Here is an 18,063-nt window from a genome sequence, read left to right as displayed (position 1 = left end):
ACATAGTGATCTTCACTTATGTCATCAGTTTGGTTCTTACTGATAAAAGGTTAACAATTAGCTATTTCAACATGTTGAGAGTCTTCCGAAGCCAATGAGAATCTGAAACTTGTATTGGAGATCTTGGTAAGAGAGGGAATTTGCGGGTGGCAGGGAAGGAGGATACCTACTAATATTATTTTTTAAATCTCTCTGTAAGAAGCTTTAATATAGTGTTTACAAGTACAAGCAGATCTCAGTATGTTGGTTCTGTGAAGTTTTTGAGAAGAGAAAACGAACCTTGGACTAAAGAAATCAGTTCATTGTAAACGGCTACTGGAATGACAGGATTTGGTAAGTCCAGAAGATAGCGCTTGAGAGCCTCTGCCAAAACTTGCACATCAATCATTTCCAAGTCCACAGAGGCAGCATCTAGGAGAGAAAACACAATGGAGAAAAAAAAGTTCAAGCCTCCTTTATATTTCCTGGAAAGGCACTGATATGAGAACAAGTCTATGACAAACCCAGGAATTCTACACAGTGTGTCTCACCAGGGTTGTTTCTGGTATTTAGAGTGGAATGTGGTTTTTCTTTCAGAGGCTCTGTCCCCCATCCAGTAATTCCTTAGCATGAAGATACTGTCTGTGAGGCTAGAAATATGTACTTAGTCTCTGGGATAAGAACAACAAAACCAATGCCCCTGAGAAGTCTCCAATTCTCATGTTTAGCCACAATCTATGCTGAAGCCTTAACTCCAGAAGTCCAAGAAGTGACAATATTTGTGGAGGAGGTAAATCAGAGTGAGGCTGTTAGGGTGATTTCTAACCCAGTTTGACTGGGGTCTCTCTCTAAGAGGGGTTGTGACAATGGAGGCATATATCCAGCAGAAGCTATAATACATGATACAGGAGAACCAGATTTCATTTCATTCGTTCCTGGTACCACATTTCCCCAAACACCTATGGGAGCACATTCCCATTACCACCACTACCACCACCACCACCACCACCACCACCACCACCAGCATGGTGTCAGGAGGAGGCCCTAAGGTGGGGGGCCCTGAGCACTACTGGGGTCAGTCAAAAGTCAAAATAAAGTGAAGCAGCAAAGCATAAATAGCTTAGATGTCTTATAGAGATCAACTGGAGACCTGCCACCTCTTTTTTCAGTGTGTGGAATATAGCTCTTTGATCTATCTTTGCATACGGGTTGGACATCAAACAGTAACACAACTACTTGTGCAAATGCCGGACCAAACTCTTGTGTGTCACTACAGGCACATTTCATGGCCACCCACAATCTGACTGGTCCCCCTGTATGCCAGAAATGTTACCTGTCATCTTCCAGAAAACCCATAGCCCTTAAGGAATATCTTAAAACATTATGATGAGTTTTAAGTGAAATAGTGAACATGAAGACACAGATAATTCCACAAATCCTTCCCTCAGGCAGGGCTTCTGCCACCATCTGTATGAGGCCACATCCTTCAGCTCTCCTCATTCAGTGTGACTGGGTGAACATGTAACTTCCTACCAGGCAATCCTACACTGCTCTTACCTCAATGCTTTTCCTGCATCCCACAGTGACTCTCGCTCTGCAAATTTTTGTGAAATGAGCTAGAAATCATTCACAGAGTAATGTCATCTCACCAAAGCCCTTTCTATATACCTGAGGTGCATTCCAAAGTTCTTGGACAGGTTTTGAATAAAGTAACTTCACACGGGGCTCTGTATAAGCTCCCTGATGTCAAAGTCCTCTCATGTTGGTCACATAGTATATTCTATTTATTTTACAATGTTCCCAGGAGTTTCTGGCTTTTGAAGGTTTTCTTTGCATTAAAATTACCCACATGTCTTCTTCCAAGAGCTATACACAACTGTATAGCTTAAAAGGAAAGAAAAGAAAAGCACAACTGCTGTCCAAGAGCTACCTAATCTTTTGATCTGGGTTGAAGGAATTGACACTCTCTCCCCACTTTTCACTGAGTCTGCTCATGACAGGTCCCAGACAAGTCCTCCTTCCAATGAATGGAGTCCCCTCCCTGCTGGCTGGTTCATAATTCTGAGTAGGGGCCTCATTTTGTTGCTTCAGCCTCATTCCTCAGGAGACACTGGTAGTAGCTGGAGAGGAGTTCATCTGATTGTCATCTGGGGAAGATACTACTGGTATCCAGTGGGTAGAGGTATGGATGCTACTATATATCTGACAGTGTTGTGACCTGGACCAACATGTTAGTTGGGATGAGGATGAAATGCCTAACAACTTAAGAGAAACCAAAACATATCAAGATAAAAGGCAAGTCAAACAACAAAAATATACTTGATGTGTGAACAACTCATTAGCAAATTGAGATTAAATGACCCTCTCCTCTCAGCAGCTAGAAATTCAGATGTGGCTTAATGTCTGTCAGAATTGTGGATTCTGAGTCCAAGGTTGGTGAATACAGAACCCACTGAAAGAAATAGATCTATGTTTATGTGGACACATGAAGTTCAAATTCATGGTAAGGGGAAATGGTAATTTCAAGGAAATGCCATGGCAAAATACAGAAAAAAACAACAAAGGAAATCTATAGGAAAGTAATAGGAAAAAATATCCCAATACAGGAGGATGGGAAATAAGAACTTTGAATTCAGGACAATTTGGATGCAAGTTACAGCCCTGCCACTTTGCAGTAACTGATTACTTATTTCATAAGGTCAGTGAGTAGATGAAATAAAAATAATTCAGTAGCTGTCGATAAGTGGACTGTTGACTTTTGTCCTTTATAAGCACAAGTAAGTCACAAAACTAGTTAAAAGTCATGCTTTTTTAAAAAAGTTTGTGTCTTATTTCTATGCTTCTTCCAGCATATTATGTAATGTTTTGTGGACTGTGTTGGGAAAAGTGTGGATAGCCTATCTTTCTAAATAGGTAGATAAATAGTAGATAAAGCTGAGCCCAACACTGCATGCAACAATGAAAGCACGGGGCTGCAAATGAAACCTGTTTGTTTTGATCTCAAATGGGGAAGAAAGGCTGTCTGTCAAATTTTTACTGACATGAATTTGGGTTTATTTATTCCATCTCACAGGTGGTTTGAAGACTTTTTTTTTTCCAACCTAAACTGCACTATTTTGTATTTGGTCACATTTAAAGACTTCACCACCTGTTTCATCCGTCTGATATCTAAGCATTTCCTGTGACTTCTTACACTGTTCAATTTGACCAACACTCTGAGACCAAAACATGTATCTTTAATTCAACTGGGTAGGACAAAGTAAGTGGTTCTTTACCACCCAGGTAAAGCTGTTACAAGAGAAAATAAGACTTTTCACATTGAGGTGTCTGCCCATCTTCCAATGAGATATCCTTTGATATGTGAGTAAGACAAATTTCCAGGTACAAAGGAAAAGTGGAAAGTCAAATAAAAAAAAGTCAAATACATTTCTTTTTAAGCTTCAAACATTTGGGGTGGTGGCTTTTCAAGTGAAACTATTTATTGATAATCAAATTTTTTTATCCCCAGAATATCTTTTCTAGAAATGTTCATAAGCTCTTCCAATTTGAAGCTGCTCACACTTCAATTTGTTATTACCTGAGTATCAAATGTGCATGCCTTGTAAAAGATCTACAAAATTCTCTCTTCCAAGTTTTACTCTTGTGTTTAAACATCCCAATTCAGGGGCTGTGCCACTTGTACAATAGGAGGGTGCTTGTCTTGCACGTGGCTTAAACAGGTTCAATCCCTACTACCTAAATACCTCTAGGAGTAATTCCTGAGTGTAGAATTAGGAGTAATCCTTGAGCACCACCAGATGTGGCCCCAAAACCAAAAATAAATAAACATCTTGATTCAGTGAAAATAACATGAAGGAGGCGGAATTATTTTTCTTTAAAAAAAAAAAAAAGTACTGAGAGGAACTTAAGAGATTCTTTAGGTTTAATATAGAAAATGAGCTACTACAAGGATGAGGACATTTATTCATACAGGACAATTTGGCTTTTTGTTTTGGGTTTTTGGGTTTTGACCTGGCAACAGGTTGCAAAGACAAATAAGACACTCCTTGACTGAGTTTATCAATGTCATACAACCAGTGGTGTGCTGGAGCTGGTCTATACTGAAGTTCAACATGAGTAGTTTTACTAAATTCTTCCCAATTTGATTTCAATAACAGTATTGTAATAGCTTCAACTGACCAGGGTAGGCAGATTTACACAACTGAAATGAGCAGAAATGCTATAAACCAGAGTCTATTCTATTCCTTCCTCCACAGGAAAATTACCTTACCAGCATACTATGTAATATTACGTTACCATAATTTGTTACTTTAATGGTGTTATTTAACTAAATATAATATGAATATGAAATAGCCTGCTAGTGAGGAAGGAAGAAATCAAGAAAAAGAAGGAAGAAAAAGGTTTGTGAAGATACAAACTATTACAATAAACTATTACAAAACCTTGTGAATATTTTTAAAACTGGTCCAGATGTATTAGATGTTGCCAGTTGCAGTTGCCACAGGAAGGTGGTAAATAAAGAAATCCCAGGAGGTTGTTTTTCTCCTCTGCAATTCCTGCAGGATCCTAAAGTTCTTGGCAGTGAGCAATATCAACTTGCCTGCAGGCAGGCCTTGCATGCACACCCCACAGTCAGGAGACCAACATCAAAGGTCTGCACAGGCTTGTTTGATATCCTAATAGGGCAGATGGAAAGGTACAACGATTTCTAGTTCCTTCAAACTCTAAACTTTGCAGAGGAAGGTTTCCTGGTGTCCCTGCATGATGCAGTGAGTAATGGCCATCTTTCAATGTGCAATTCTACCTCCGTGACACTCACCACAATCAAGAAGCTGTCGTAGCTCCGCTGGGTTGCTAGAACTCTGGGTCCTGTAGAGAGTTGAAGATTCCAGACCTAGGACACAGAACAAATTCATTTTGAGCATGTTGCTAGAAAGACATTCCAACTTGTATCCAGTATTTATTCTAGATGTATATTTAATATTCTTGGATGTTAATTCCTACTATTAATCTTATCAGGCTCATCAAATAAATTTGGCAAACTTAACTGCCCACTAAGCAAGTTAATTATATTACAATGAGAAAGAGTGGGATCATGTCCATACAGTAATTACACACTGATCTAGTAGTCCATGTCACAGACAAGAGGATACAGCTTCAAGGGGCCTGTGTGTACAGCATGTGTAGCACAAAAAGGATTTAATGACCACCCTAGACACAGATTAATAAATCCCAACCTCTATGCAATGAGCATGTAACAATTTGAATCAAGTCCTCCCACAGGTCATATTACCTTTCTTTTCGATGGCTTCTACTAGCTGATGAGAAGTGGAGGGGCAATGTCAGGAGGGGCAAACTGCTCAGTCCAGATCTGGAAGTGTCAAAGCTGCAAATAAAATCACATGAACTTGGGGTGATCCAATGATTTAGACAAATAAGAAAAAAAATTAAATATAAAACACATACAAAATAAGAAGCCCTAAATACAATACAGGATATTTGTTGGTGCCTGTCACTAACTCAGGCTAGAATAAGCGAGGCCCCTTGCCGTGGGTCCTGACCCTCTTCTAGAGCCTGAACAAAGGGTCAACAGGCAAATGGATGATTACATTGGCTCTATGCTATAAAACTTGTGCCTCTTTTCAGTGTGATAAGTTTGGAGGAAGCAATGGGAAAAAAACATACCAGCTTCTTCCCTAGGACATACTCCAAACACTGAACTATAACTCAGAATTTACGGTCCTGTAGTACCTCATAACTGCTACTGTAGGGTGGGGGTGGGATGGGAAGCCCTAGGCACGGGCTGGGGATGGATGCCCAAGCTTTGGTTGTGTAAAACAAAGCCAGGGATGGACTGAGGTTCAACTCACCAAACTCTAGGACAGAACTTTGAGGACTCTCCCTTCCCACAACTATCCTCAACTCTGGCTTTCCAGCATTCTAGGAGGCAAATTCTTTACAGAGGAAGCTAGAGTGGGCTGCATTGAACAGTTTTTGATTATGACTTGTCACTTTAAAATGGCATAGGTTGGGACTAGAAAGACAGCTAAGGTGTTCACACACAACCAACAAACCCAGGCTTAAGCCCTGACACTAAAATTATAAATGGAAAATGGGGCACAGGTTCTTGGGCCTCTTTTTACACTCATGCCCTCAGGCCCCCAAATGTCAGCAGACTTATCTGAACCAAAATTCCCAAACATAGTCACTTAAAGCATACGTGCTAAGTTCCTGTGTACCTATGACCGAAACCTTTATTCACTTGCAGATTGGTCAGCTAAGAGATTATGAAACAGGATTTAGGCTGGAGAGACAGTACAGGGGTTAAAGTCCTAGCACTGCATGCAGCTGACCTCAGTTGGATCCATGGTGCTCAAGGTATCCTGAGCACTTCTGGAACCAAATTCCAACTTCCATGGAGTGTGGCCCAACACCAATTCTCTATCCAAAATAAACCTGAAGGAAATCATAAACTGATTACCTGTAACTTTGGCTACTATTTTACTAATTTAAATATTTAAAAAAATCAAATTGGACTCCATAAATAGTAGCCTTCAAAATTATTTATCACATTATCTTGTTATTTTACCCTCTAAAAATACATGAAACCATTTTTGAAGTTTTTTTTTCCTCATACCAGAAGGGGAGCTAAGAAGATTCACCATAAGTTTCTCAAACTACAAATATAGTAAAATGACAAGTCTAGAGAAATATATGATCTGCTGCATTAACTATCAATAAAAAGTTTTCCAGGGCCATCACTTACAGAGGAAGTGCCTCAAATCTGAGATTGAATGTTAAAATAGTTAAATGAGATTTTAAGTAGCATGATTCTATATTTCAATTCATCTGATATTAAGCAAGTTTCTAATTAAGTCTAATTAAGTTTATCTTTGGATACCAACGTTATACTAACAGATTCATGATACCAAAAACCCTCCTATTTTTTAGAATGCAGTCTGATTTATGTATTTTTTTTAGTCCTGAAATTCTGTTTTAAGAGCATTTTAGGTTGGAATATGCCCTGAAACAGAAAATGTAATTGTGCTCCTATCTCTATTACCCACTGCAACTATGCAGGATCAAAGAGCTAAATTACAGAATAAAATCTGACACTAGTGTCTAACAGAACTTTCTGTGACTATGGGCAGTTGTTCTATTGGTTGTGTTAATCTATTAGTCATATATGGCCCTGGTACATTTGAAATGTAACTTATTCAAACTAAGAAAGTGTAGTTTTATTTTTTTTAATTGATTTAAATTGAAATAGTTTTAAGTTCTGCAACTTGAGTAAGGGCAAATATCATGCAAAAGCAGAAATGATTAAGTTTGCTCTGTGCTACAAAGTCCTCATTATCTTTAGCTATCCCAGAGGATTAGGATATTGACTTAGGGGTTATCATCTTCTGCAACGTGGATATGCAAAGCTCATCACTCCATCTCAGCATCTCTCAGCACTCACTCACTTTTGGACTTCCTAAAGATAAGCCTCTGCTTTTTGTAGGCAGCTGTTTACCTCTCCACATTTTCCTGAGCCTAACAACTAGAGAACTAGCACCACCCCACACTCTCAGAGTAAGAATATCCAGAAATGGAGCTAATAATCTTGGGGCATCAGTACTTTTTAGCATTTACTATTATGATAACCAGATCCATGTGGGAGACCATTAAATATCTGGCAATGCACCCCCCCATATATCTAAAAGCTTAAATGGGAGTGTATATACTATGAAAACCACTTTAAAGATAACTATCTTGAAACTTTAATATAGTCTTTTTAAAGAAAACATTGTAAATTTTTGTAAAAAAAAAAAAAAAAACCACTGTAAAATAAAAGAGCAAGCATACCAGTTCCTTCTTCTGAAGAAAAGTATAAACAATTTCCCTTTGCTTAGAAGTTTATCAGAGGAGGTAAGTATCAACCCCTAAGTGCCTTCTACTAAAAAAATAAAAATAAAAAAATGAAGGAGCATCCTATCAGCACATAATAATAAAGGTAAACAAAGACAGACTAATAGGTATAGAGCTGCCTAGCTGTGTAACTTACTTGGCAGGCAATAATATTGTAAAATAATACTGTAAGGAAAAAACAGTAAAATAAATATCAATTAGGACCCACTGTAATGCCTCACTAGTTTTCCTCAAACGTAGAAGTCTTAGAATTTAAAAAAAAAGACTAAAAGTTAAAGATGCTAGAGATTTAACACTAGTCTAACTTCCACAGGTTTACACACACTCACAAAACCTTCCTCTTCTTCCCTCAAATATGTCATGGGCGTATTCAATTTAAAAATCCTTAAAGTTGGCAACTGAAAATGAAATGAGTTAACAAAGCTTTATCTCCTTCCAGAATCTTATCAACACAATCATTCTGCAGGCAAATATGAAAGTTAAATTAAGTGATAATTAAAGCTTTCATCTAACTGTGATTGAAACATGCAACCATTACTGAATTGGCAAACACTATATATAAATGAAGTTCTTTCAGTCTTTGTTTTTTAATTCAAATTAAAGATAAGCAATAACCTTATGATAACCAATAACCTTCCTGCAGATGTCAATATTTCTCTAGCCAAAATTGGTGTTTTGTCTTCAGTATACAGAGCTACAAAATACCATTTGTTTCACTCACCACTAAACATGTCGCACAAAATTTTCTTAAAAGCACTGTGACGGTATCAGGGTATCTTTAACAACACTAGAAGTTCCTCAAAGTACTTGAACTCAATATTGAGGGGATTGGAAATATAGTTCAGAGGAAAAAGCACTTACCTTGCATGTGTGTGGGCCTAGATTTAAGGGAAAAAGGGAGCAAAGGGGGGAAGGAGAGAAAGACAAAAAAGAAAAGAGTAGTTTAAGAAGAAAAACACTATAAAATTACAGTAGAAAAAACGGGTAACTCCTTTTGAAAATATACCTACTGAATTTCCCACTGTTTAATGTTAGAAAAACTGCTTTCTATCCAAATGTATGAATCATCACAACTGATCAAAGTTTTGCAATGGGAGCTTTAAAAAGTAAACTGTGTAAGAGACGATGTTTTTAAAAATAACAATTCAAGGATTTCCTATTTCCTAGTACAATTCTCCGTGATTCAATCTCTTTCCCTTTGGAGATATGTAAACTAGGGAATGTGGGCAGGCCCAACCAAGAAGGCTTTAAAAAGTTCACAACTTCTATTTGGAACAACAGGATCAATTACCAATTAAAATGCCTGAATGTTTTTACATTCAGCAGCAAAATGAACATTGTTTCAACTCAACCCCATCAACAAACCCCTTCATTTTACTGAATATACAAAGGTCAACTTACTTTTCTATTAGATATTTTATGAAATGTGCAAGAATTGACATACTAGGAGTGAACAGATTTGGCAGGATGTGGTTTTTTTAAGTCTAGGAAGGCACCACATCACATCACACAACTTAATCAACAAAACATCAAGGCAGTGAAAAATAAATACAAAATACACAGTCGATGTGTGGTGAGTACCAAGCAAAACACAAGTTTACAGAGCAGGTCACTCAGAAAGCATACATATAAAATCAGCTTAAGATTTATCTTCTGGGCCCGGAGAGGATAGCACAGTGGGCGTTTGCCTTGCACAGCAGCCGATCCAGGACCAAAGGTGGTTGGATTCGAAACCCCGGTGTCCAATATGGTCCCCCCGTGCCTGCCAGGAGCTATTTCTGAGCAGGACAGCCAGGAGTAACCCCTGAGCAATGCCGGGTGTGGCCCAAAAACCAAAAAAAAAAAAAAAAAAAAAGATTTTATCTTCTGAATAAATTTCAATACCTGAATAAGAATGCTTTTTGGGTTTTAGATCTACTTTACTCTTGGGAATGGGGGTGAATTTGTGGATTCCTCTTCCATAAACTAACAACAATTATTCACATAGTAGGATCAATTTTCATCAAGAGGAATCAGTATTAAGAAGAAAAAGGGGTAAGAAAGAACAGTGATAAATAAAAGAAAAAAGAAAGAAACCATGAAAAGGCTTTTAAAGCAATGCTTCTGAACTATGCAGTTTCTAAAGAAAGGTGTCTATTTTCCCACACCTGACAATAAGAATGTACCAGTTTTGGAAGACTCTCTAAGCAGATATCAAGGGGTTGGGTGGGGAGGAGGGAGATTTGGGACATTGGTGATGGGGATGTTGCACTGGTGATGGGTAGTGATCTTTTACGTGACTGAAACCCAAACACAATCATGTATGTAATCAAGTGTTTAAATAATATATATATAAAGATGCATTGCCCACTAGAGTTTTATCCCCCATGCTTTTGTTTCCCTGAAGACAAGTCAATCACATGAAACTGGAAAGCCCTTTTTCTAACCATACATCTTTCCCAGGCTACTAACACAGGGGGGCAGGCCCAAAACAGTCCCTAGACATGGGGGCGTGTGGGGAGACAGTGGCATTCCTTACATTAAATGGCCAAACTCTACTACCCAGTGCAAGATGAAACCTACACACAGCTGCAAGTTTTGGAGGCATTCTCCATTTAAAAAAAAAAAAAAATTAGGAGTTAGTCCTGGCAGGGACAAATGGAAAGTTTTCAGCTGAAAGGTCTGGGACTCTAGGGATTGCTCAAGCCAAGTATTTCATTTCGGATGGGAAGCAGCTTGGAAGTACATGAAAAACTACCTTTCAAAAAGCAACTAAAAGTACACAGAAAAGACAGCATCCTTGTGAAGTGTAGATCACTATTAAATCAAGATGTTTGTCTATTCATTGAGGCTGAATTCCAAACTTCTGTCTAATGTGATTTCTCACACTATTTCAAAGGAAAAAATTGAACAAATTGGTAGGCAATTAAATATCCTAACAAATTTCAAGACTTTACTTAAATAAATCTTATAAGCATGTTCAAACTTTATTCCTATAGAGGACATGGCCTGGTTTAAATATTTGTCTTGAGATGTATGAACAAAGTTATAACAAACGAGATTTAAGATATCGCAGCTAAATCTGGAGAGATAAAATTATTGGCCTTGCATGCAACTGGTTCCAGTTTAAATCCCGAATACTACAAATGGATCCTTTACCAAGGTCAAGAGTCACTCTTGAGCAGTGCCAGGATTTGCCTGAGTACTACGGGTATAGCCCCAAAAAAAACAAAAAGATACACTGCAGCTAAAAATCCTAAAACCAAGAAAAACCCTAGATTCCTTCATTTTGGAATCACCTATTTAGTCTGCAGTAGAAACAAATAAACTGGCTTAAAGCACAAAGAAACCTGAGTTTTAATCCTGGTGTTTCACTTACTGTGTGTGACCTTGGGCTTAACTAACTTGGACATTAGTTTATTTGTATAGAAAAAAATGAAAATAATTTTGTGTAATAAGGGTTAAATGAATAAAACATGGTATAGACTGTGTCTGGTATATAGAAAGCACATCAGAAAGTATATAGAAAGTAGCTATTGTAAATTGAGAAACTATTCATGTAGTTATCAATAGATTTTGAAAAAATACCCAATTATAAATTTACAGCACATAGCAATTATAATCAAAACAACTCTTACTGCTCCTTTAAAAAAATGGAAATTGGAAGCATGGAGATGGTAGAGTATTTGCATTCTGCCTTTCATTATTATTACAGACTAATTATTATTTAGGCGGGCACATATAAAATGTATTATTTTCAATACACTCCACTTTCCCATAGGTATAAATATATTTGAATTATCAACACTTTTGTTTTTTGACAATAAAAAAATAAAACTATCAATAAAACAAGGCTTGTTTTTTTTGAGAAAGGTGAAAACAAAACAAAACCTGGACAATTAAAAATGGAAGCAAAGAATACAAAATGAAAATAAAACCAGCCCTTTTTATGACTTAAATCCAACTATAATCATGTTTATAATCATGGTGCTTAAAGATATTATTTTGAAAAAAATTTTTTTCTTTGAAAAATGAATGAGAAAATGAAACCAGCCGCAATGCCATTATTTTCATATAAAAGCAGTCTAGGAGAATTCAGAGTTTAAACACAAATTTTTAAGTCTTCAAATGTTGAAAATTGAGTTAGTCTTAGGTACTTTAATTTTGTCTTTCTTACTTTCCTCTTCAAGCTCAATAGTTTAAAATGCAAATCAAAGGTGAGTCTATGCCTACTTAATTTTCATCCTAAACTGAAGACTAGTATAGGTTAAAAAGAAAAAAGTACACAAGTAGCATCTTACTAAACTAAACATTAGCAGGCATAACAGCTATAACAACTTTGCTTTGGGATGGCCCTTGGGTAACTCAAGTTTCCAGTTAATAGAGAACTAAAATTTAACAGAACAATTGGATAACCTGAATGTGACTCAGATCACCTCAATTGAAGTTGAACTTAAAAGAATACAAACTTAGAAAGGCCAGAGAGAGATAGCTAATGGGTTGAGGCATGACAAGGTTCCTTCCACAAGCACTAAATCAGAGGTACTCCTGAAACAATGCAGTGAGTGACTACTCCTAGTCCTCTGAAATAACCACCAAAAAACCCAAAGCAAGAAGACAGTTTACAATGGAGAGCAAATTAAAATGAGGGAAGAAAGGACCACCCCCCCACCTACCAGCAAAATAATTTATCGTTGAATCCACAGGATTTCAGAAGCTAATGATTTATAAGGGAAGTTGGTCTTTTGGTCTGTTGGCCTATTAGGAAGATGTGACCACATAAAGTGAGACAAAGTGGCCCCAAAGAGCAGCAAAGAAGGGGGTGGGGAAAGGACACATAGGAACAGGGGTGTTCGAGCCTTTGTTGAAGGAATGACAGAATGATAAGATAGGACAGAGCACCAGTTACACCTCCACGGACTCTTTTACGGGCACTTGCATTTCTTCCTCATAAAGTTCAGAGGTAGTACGTACTGTCCTGGTTAACACACTGACTTAAAAGGCAAGGAAAATGGAGATGGAGAAACATGAAGTCATTTGGCCAAAGTCACAAAAATTCTAAGTAGTATCCCTAAACTTAAGTTGGACCTGTTTCTCTACACCAGAGACCAATTTTCCTGCCAAAGCTTCCTAACGGAAAGGGCATTAAGGTGTTGGGTGACACAGATATTTGATGTTGATCCCATGTGGATAGGTAGCTGTAATATTTTCTAATCCCTGGCAACACACACACTCACACACAATGTTCCTTTATTGTGCTCAAATAAAGACACCTGGCTATTAAAAATTTCTGCGTATTTGGGGCCACAGAGATAGCATGAAGGTAGGGAATTTGTCTTACATGCAGAAGGATGGAGGTTCGAATCCCGGCATCCCACATGGTCCCCCGAGCCTGCCAAGAGCAATTTCTGAGTGTAGTGCCAGGAGTAACCCCTGAGCGCTGTCGGGTGTCACCCAAACACAAATACAAAAAAACAAAAAGTTTTTCTGCATATTTTCCTAATAAACTAGTCTTTTCTTTCCCCTTCACCGTATAATACTTTGAAGTGCAGAACACCAAAAAGAGAAGCAATTGGGAATCCATTAATAGTGAGGCAATGAAGGTGCTGGTAAGTTGGGCTATGCCCTCCATCGCAGAGACCTGTGTAGAAAGTCCTCCCCATATACACCTGACCAGAAACTCAAAGTAAAATATACAGTTAGGACTGCTTTAAAATAATACAGCAGGAGCTGGAGAGAACAGAGAGCAAAGGGCTTGCCTTGCAAGCTGCAGACCCCGATTTGATCACTGGCACTATACAAGATCCCCTGAGCCCCACAAGAAGTGGGCCCTGAGCAGAGAGCCAGAAGTAAGCCCTGAGCACAGGTGTGGGTGTCCCCAAGCACGACTCCCCAATTAAAAAAAATAATAAAATTCAACAGCAGGGCCTTCCTTCCACTGGTGAGAAGACAACAAAAATGGAAATTGTCCCCAACTAGGAGAGAGTTGAGGCAAGGGAACAGATGAAAAGATACTACTAGACAGTGGCATTTTGATTCAGGTTGGAACTTAATTCACAGGAAGCTGAGTGAGGAGACAAAACAGAAAATAGCCCAGTAGGGCCAGGCTAAGCAGAATAGGCAGATTGAAGAAAACTCTAATGAAAATCAAAAACCATTAAATCTACTCTAAAATCCTCAATGAGAACTGGGGTTTTTCTCTGACATTTTACACATACATACTGAAAAGTTGAAAGAACTGTACAGTGTGGACAAATGTCCTCATTCTCGGTGCTATAAGTAACACTTCACTACATTTTATTGTATATCAGATCCATCAGTCCATCTTCTTTTTATGCACTTCCAAGGAAGTTGCAAAAATCAGTTGCTAGGAACTCATTGTGTTCCACCCACAAACATCTCCCCATGCTGCACGCAGTATCTAAATTCCCAATGTGGTTCCTTTGAGGAACCCCAACTAGGCCAATACATGGAATGCAGACTTGCAACACCTGAACTGTGGGAAGCCCATTTCTGCAGTTTAAGCCACACAGTACACAGCATTCTGTCAAGGCAGCGCAAGCCATGCAGAGCACCGTTCGACATCCAAAGGGATCAAAAAAGACTCACATTTAGAAACAAAGCAAGGGGAGAGACTGTCAGCAATTTCCTGCACATGTCATACTGTCCCCACAGGCAGCACTTTCTCAAGGTGAGAGGGAAAGGGAGGGATATAGGAACCCACCTTATCTGAATGGCTGGGCTACTCAGGCCTGGCTCCCACTTGATTGATCCCAGAAGCTCCTTTGTGAAGAGATGATGAATTATCATATAATCATAATCATATAATCATGATGCTGATGGGTCGGGAGGGCCCAGCCATCAACTATTATTAGATTGTATATCCTACCTGATAGTTCACAGACTAGGTATTCGAAATGGAGGGTAGGCTGGGGGTGGGCATGGGGATGGGATGCTGTGCTTATGTAGGAAGGAAGAGATGCAGGTCAGAGGTCCACAGCTCTGGCAAAGACTCTGCCCATTCTTTTCCTGATATTTAAACCAAGTCTTCTCCCACTACCAAAGACCACAAAACTCCTAAACTTGGAAAGGAAGAGGAATAGGAAAAGTAGGTTGACCTGAGAGAGGAGTATTATTATTCCTCCTATTGCTGCTGCTACTGTTGCTGAGGATGCTCATATGATTACTCACCACTGCTACTGATGCTGCTGCTGCTGCCATTCGCCCCACAAACTCCGAGTGTATTGCTATTACCCTATTTCTGCCTGCTGCAGCTATTTCTACCACTAAATTCACTACAGCTATTATTCATTGTTGCTCCCACATACCAAACTCTTAGGATCAGAAAGTGCTCATGAGCGTTTCCTCAATTCCCCTCCATGGCCACAGAAAGTTACTGTCCCCAACTCACATTGGAAACCAAGGCTAAGAAAAGCAAGGCCAGTCACCTAATGTCCTGTCGGCAGCAAGAGAAGGCAGGATTCCAACTAACTCATCCCTGCCAAGTCCCTCCCAGCCTTAGATGCCACCCTGAAGCTGACTGAGCCATGACAAGAGGCTGGAACCTCTGCAGGACACGATGAAAAAGTAGCTGGCAGCAGGTGATAGTCCTGGCTGACAAGAGGTGGTTTGTTCAACTGAGTGTGGACTGGTGACCCAGCTTCTCACCATCACCCCAGCATTATCAGGTTTGAATCTTTGCCAGTCCACTCAGCCAGGCTAAACATTTTCGAGGCAGCATTTATTAAATATTTTCTCATACAGCTAAACTAAGCACATTCTTCCCTAAGGATGTAATGGGTCTTATTCAGCTAAATATAGTTAGCTAACTTACTGCTTTCAGCAAGGTATAAATGACCTCTTCTGATTAATCATTCAACACAAAAGAACCCAGAAATTAAGTTACAAATACGTATACATAAAATTAAATTAAGTCTGTTCTCTATATATTCTTATTTTATTTCGGTTTTCTTTGTGGGGAGTCATACACAGCTGTGCTCAGGGTTTATTTCTGAATCTACACTCATGAAATACTCCTGGCAGTGGTCAGAGGAATATATGGGATGCCAAGGATCAAACCTGAGTGGGTCGTGGGCAAGGCAAGTGCCCTATCATTGTGCTATTGTTCCAGTCACTCTTTTCTGTATATCCTCTATTTAATCTATATAAATAATAATAATAATTTAATCTGTTTGGGCTTTTGTTTTGTTTTGAGGTCATACCCAGTGGTGCTCAGGGCTTATTCCGGGCTCTGATATCAGGGATTGCTCTTGGCAGACTTGGGGGACCTTAGCTGCATGCAAGGCAGGTGGTCTGTACTATTGTTTCCACTTAATTTTGAAAGATCCCTAAATGAAATGTTAATAAGGTAATTTTAGTAAATGTAGAGAGAGTTCAAGGCAGCAATAGGTCTCCGTGTCCTTGAGTGAGATCCATTCACAGATCACAACATTCCATAATCACCTCACCACAATTTTACTCGTTATGACTTTCTTTACAAGGATGATTTTAGATGTTTTCAGCTTGGGCAGAAGTTAGATCAGATCATCAAAGTTCCAGAAAATCGCAAAGTACTGAACAAGTACTCTGTTACAGAGCCTTATGTATGCAGAGGGCAATTTGTGCCTCCTTGTTTAATGGGTTTTGTTTGGATTCTGATACACAGAGAAGCATTTGGGATTAAATAGAAGCAACGTTTATCAATGAACTAAAAAAGACTGATCAGGTGGCTTAAAATACTCTCAGGAAAAAAGGCTAAAAATACATAGATAAAGTTCCTATAGATATAAATGGCATTTGAGGCATGGCTTATTTCTATAAATGCTTCAGAGTCAGTAGGGCAAGGCAGTCATGTCAACTAAACAACGAGAACAGGTTGAGTGGAAAACATAAAAATATTATCAAGCTCAATTCAAAACGAGTACATCCGTATTTGCAACCAATACTTGAGATTCTCAATAAAAACAAACATACAATTCTGGTGACAATATATGAACGACAGACTGCTAAAACCTCCTATCTGACAGTAGTAATGCTCAGGTAACTGTTGGCTTGTTGGCATGGAAATACCTGTGTTGTTGCTAATGAAAAAGTACCCAGTGACTGAGGACAGAGCAGAGCCCAGTGGTGAAAGCAAACAGGACTTACAAGCAGGGTACATTATTCCTTTCTACATTCTCATCTCCAGAGCCTTTCTTAACAAACCATGGCCACCTATGCTCCACTTTTTTATTGCACCACTTCTGTCTTCAGTTGAAAGGGAAATGATAGGGCCTGAACTAGGCAAGGGAGTTTTGTACATTTTGTTCTATCAGATTAGGTCTCAGTAACTTTATGAATTACGAGCTGTCAACTGCTTTTTCATCTGCTATAGAATCTACTTCTTAGAAATTGTGCCTATAAATAAACCAACAGATGTAGGGGTTTTCTTTGCTGGCTTCAATAAGAACTTGGACCATTTTTTTATAAAAAGGAATAGAAATGAATTAATCCAAAAGCTGTATTAGGTTTCCCCCTATCGGTTACTGTTTTGCTTGAGCTTATCTGAAGATGGATTCGTGTTAGTCAGTAAAATACTTTCCGGGGCAATTTCATTTAACACAAATGCATCCTAATTGTGACTTTGGGTTGTTTTGTTTTGTTTTAAATACTACTAGGGAGAGAACATGGCACTAATGGCCAAAAAAGATGTCTTGCTTGTGTGGGGCTCTAAGTTTAATGTCCAGCCTACATGTGTCCTCTAAAATGTCCAGGCACGATTTATGTCCCCTCCCACAGGCTGAATTTTGCAAAAAGCAGCCTCCATTAAAAATTAATTAAAAAGTAGTATTAATGCCTCTCCTATGTATAATTGTAAGTATACCTGATAATGTGTAGCAGAAAAAAATATAGCCAGCAAGAAAATAATTTCCAAGTCTTCTTTTTATCAACAGTAGGTTGGGGAACTCTGGGGAAAACATTTACCATTATTGCACCTTCATTTCCACACACTGGTTAGAGTAGTTAACTTTTATCTAAGATATTTTGGAATAATGTCTAATTCTTAAAATCCCATGGCTTGAAGATAAAAATCAGGAGATTGTGTGACCAGTATTATAAAATTACTGAAGGGGACTGGAGAGAGTGGAGGGATTAAGCTCCTACCTTGCACGTGGCCAACCCTGGTTCGAGCTCTAGCATTTCACTTTGAATCAC

General features: G+C 38.6%; 1 protein-coding gene across 1 annotated transcript in view; it reads right to left on the bottom strand.

Moving 5' to 3' along the window:
• PIK3R1 (phosphoinositide-3-kinase regulatory subunit 1) overlaps positions 1–18,063 on the bottom strand; it is a 79,024-nt gene that overhangs the window by 21,463 nt on the left and 39,498 nt on the right. The window contains 5 exon segments of the mRNA XM_049768837.1: positions 280–411; positions 4,799–4,873; positions 5,273–5,299; positions 5,302–5,344; positions 5,346–5,365. Coding sequence (XP_049624794.1) covers positions 280–411; positions 4,799–4,873; positions 5,273–5,299; positions 5,302–5,344; positions 5,346–5,365 — 297 coding nt within the window.

Source organism: Suncus etruscus, chromosome 2, assembly GCF_024139225.1.
Source record: "Suncus etruscus isolate mSunEtr1 chromosome 2, mSunEtr1.pri.cur, whole genome shotgun sequence".
NCBI classification, from domain to species: Eukaryota; Metazoa; Chordata; class Mammalia; order Eulipotyphla; family Soricidae; genus Suncus; species Suncus etruscus.
This window is presented reverse-complemented; position numbering and strand designations above follow the sequence as displayed.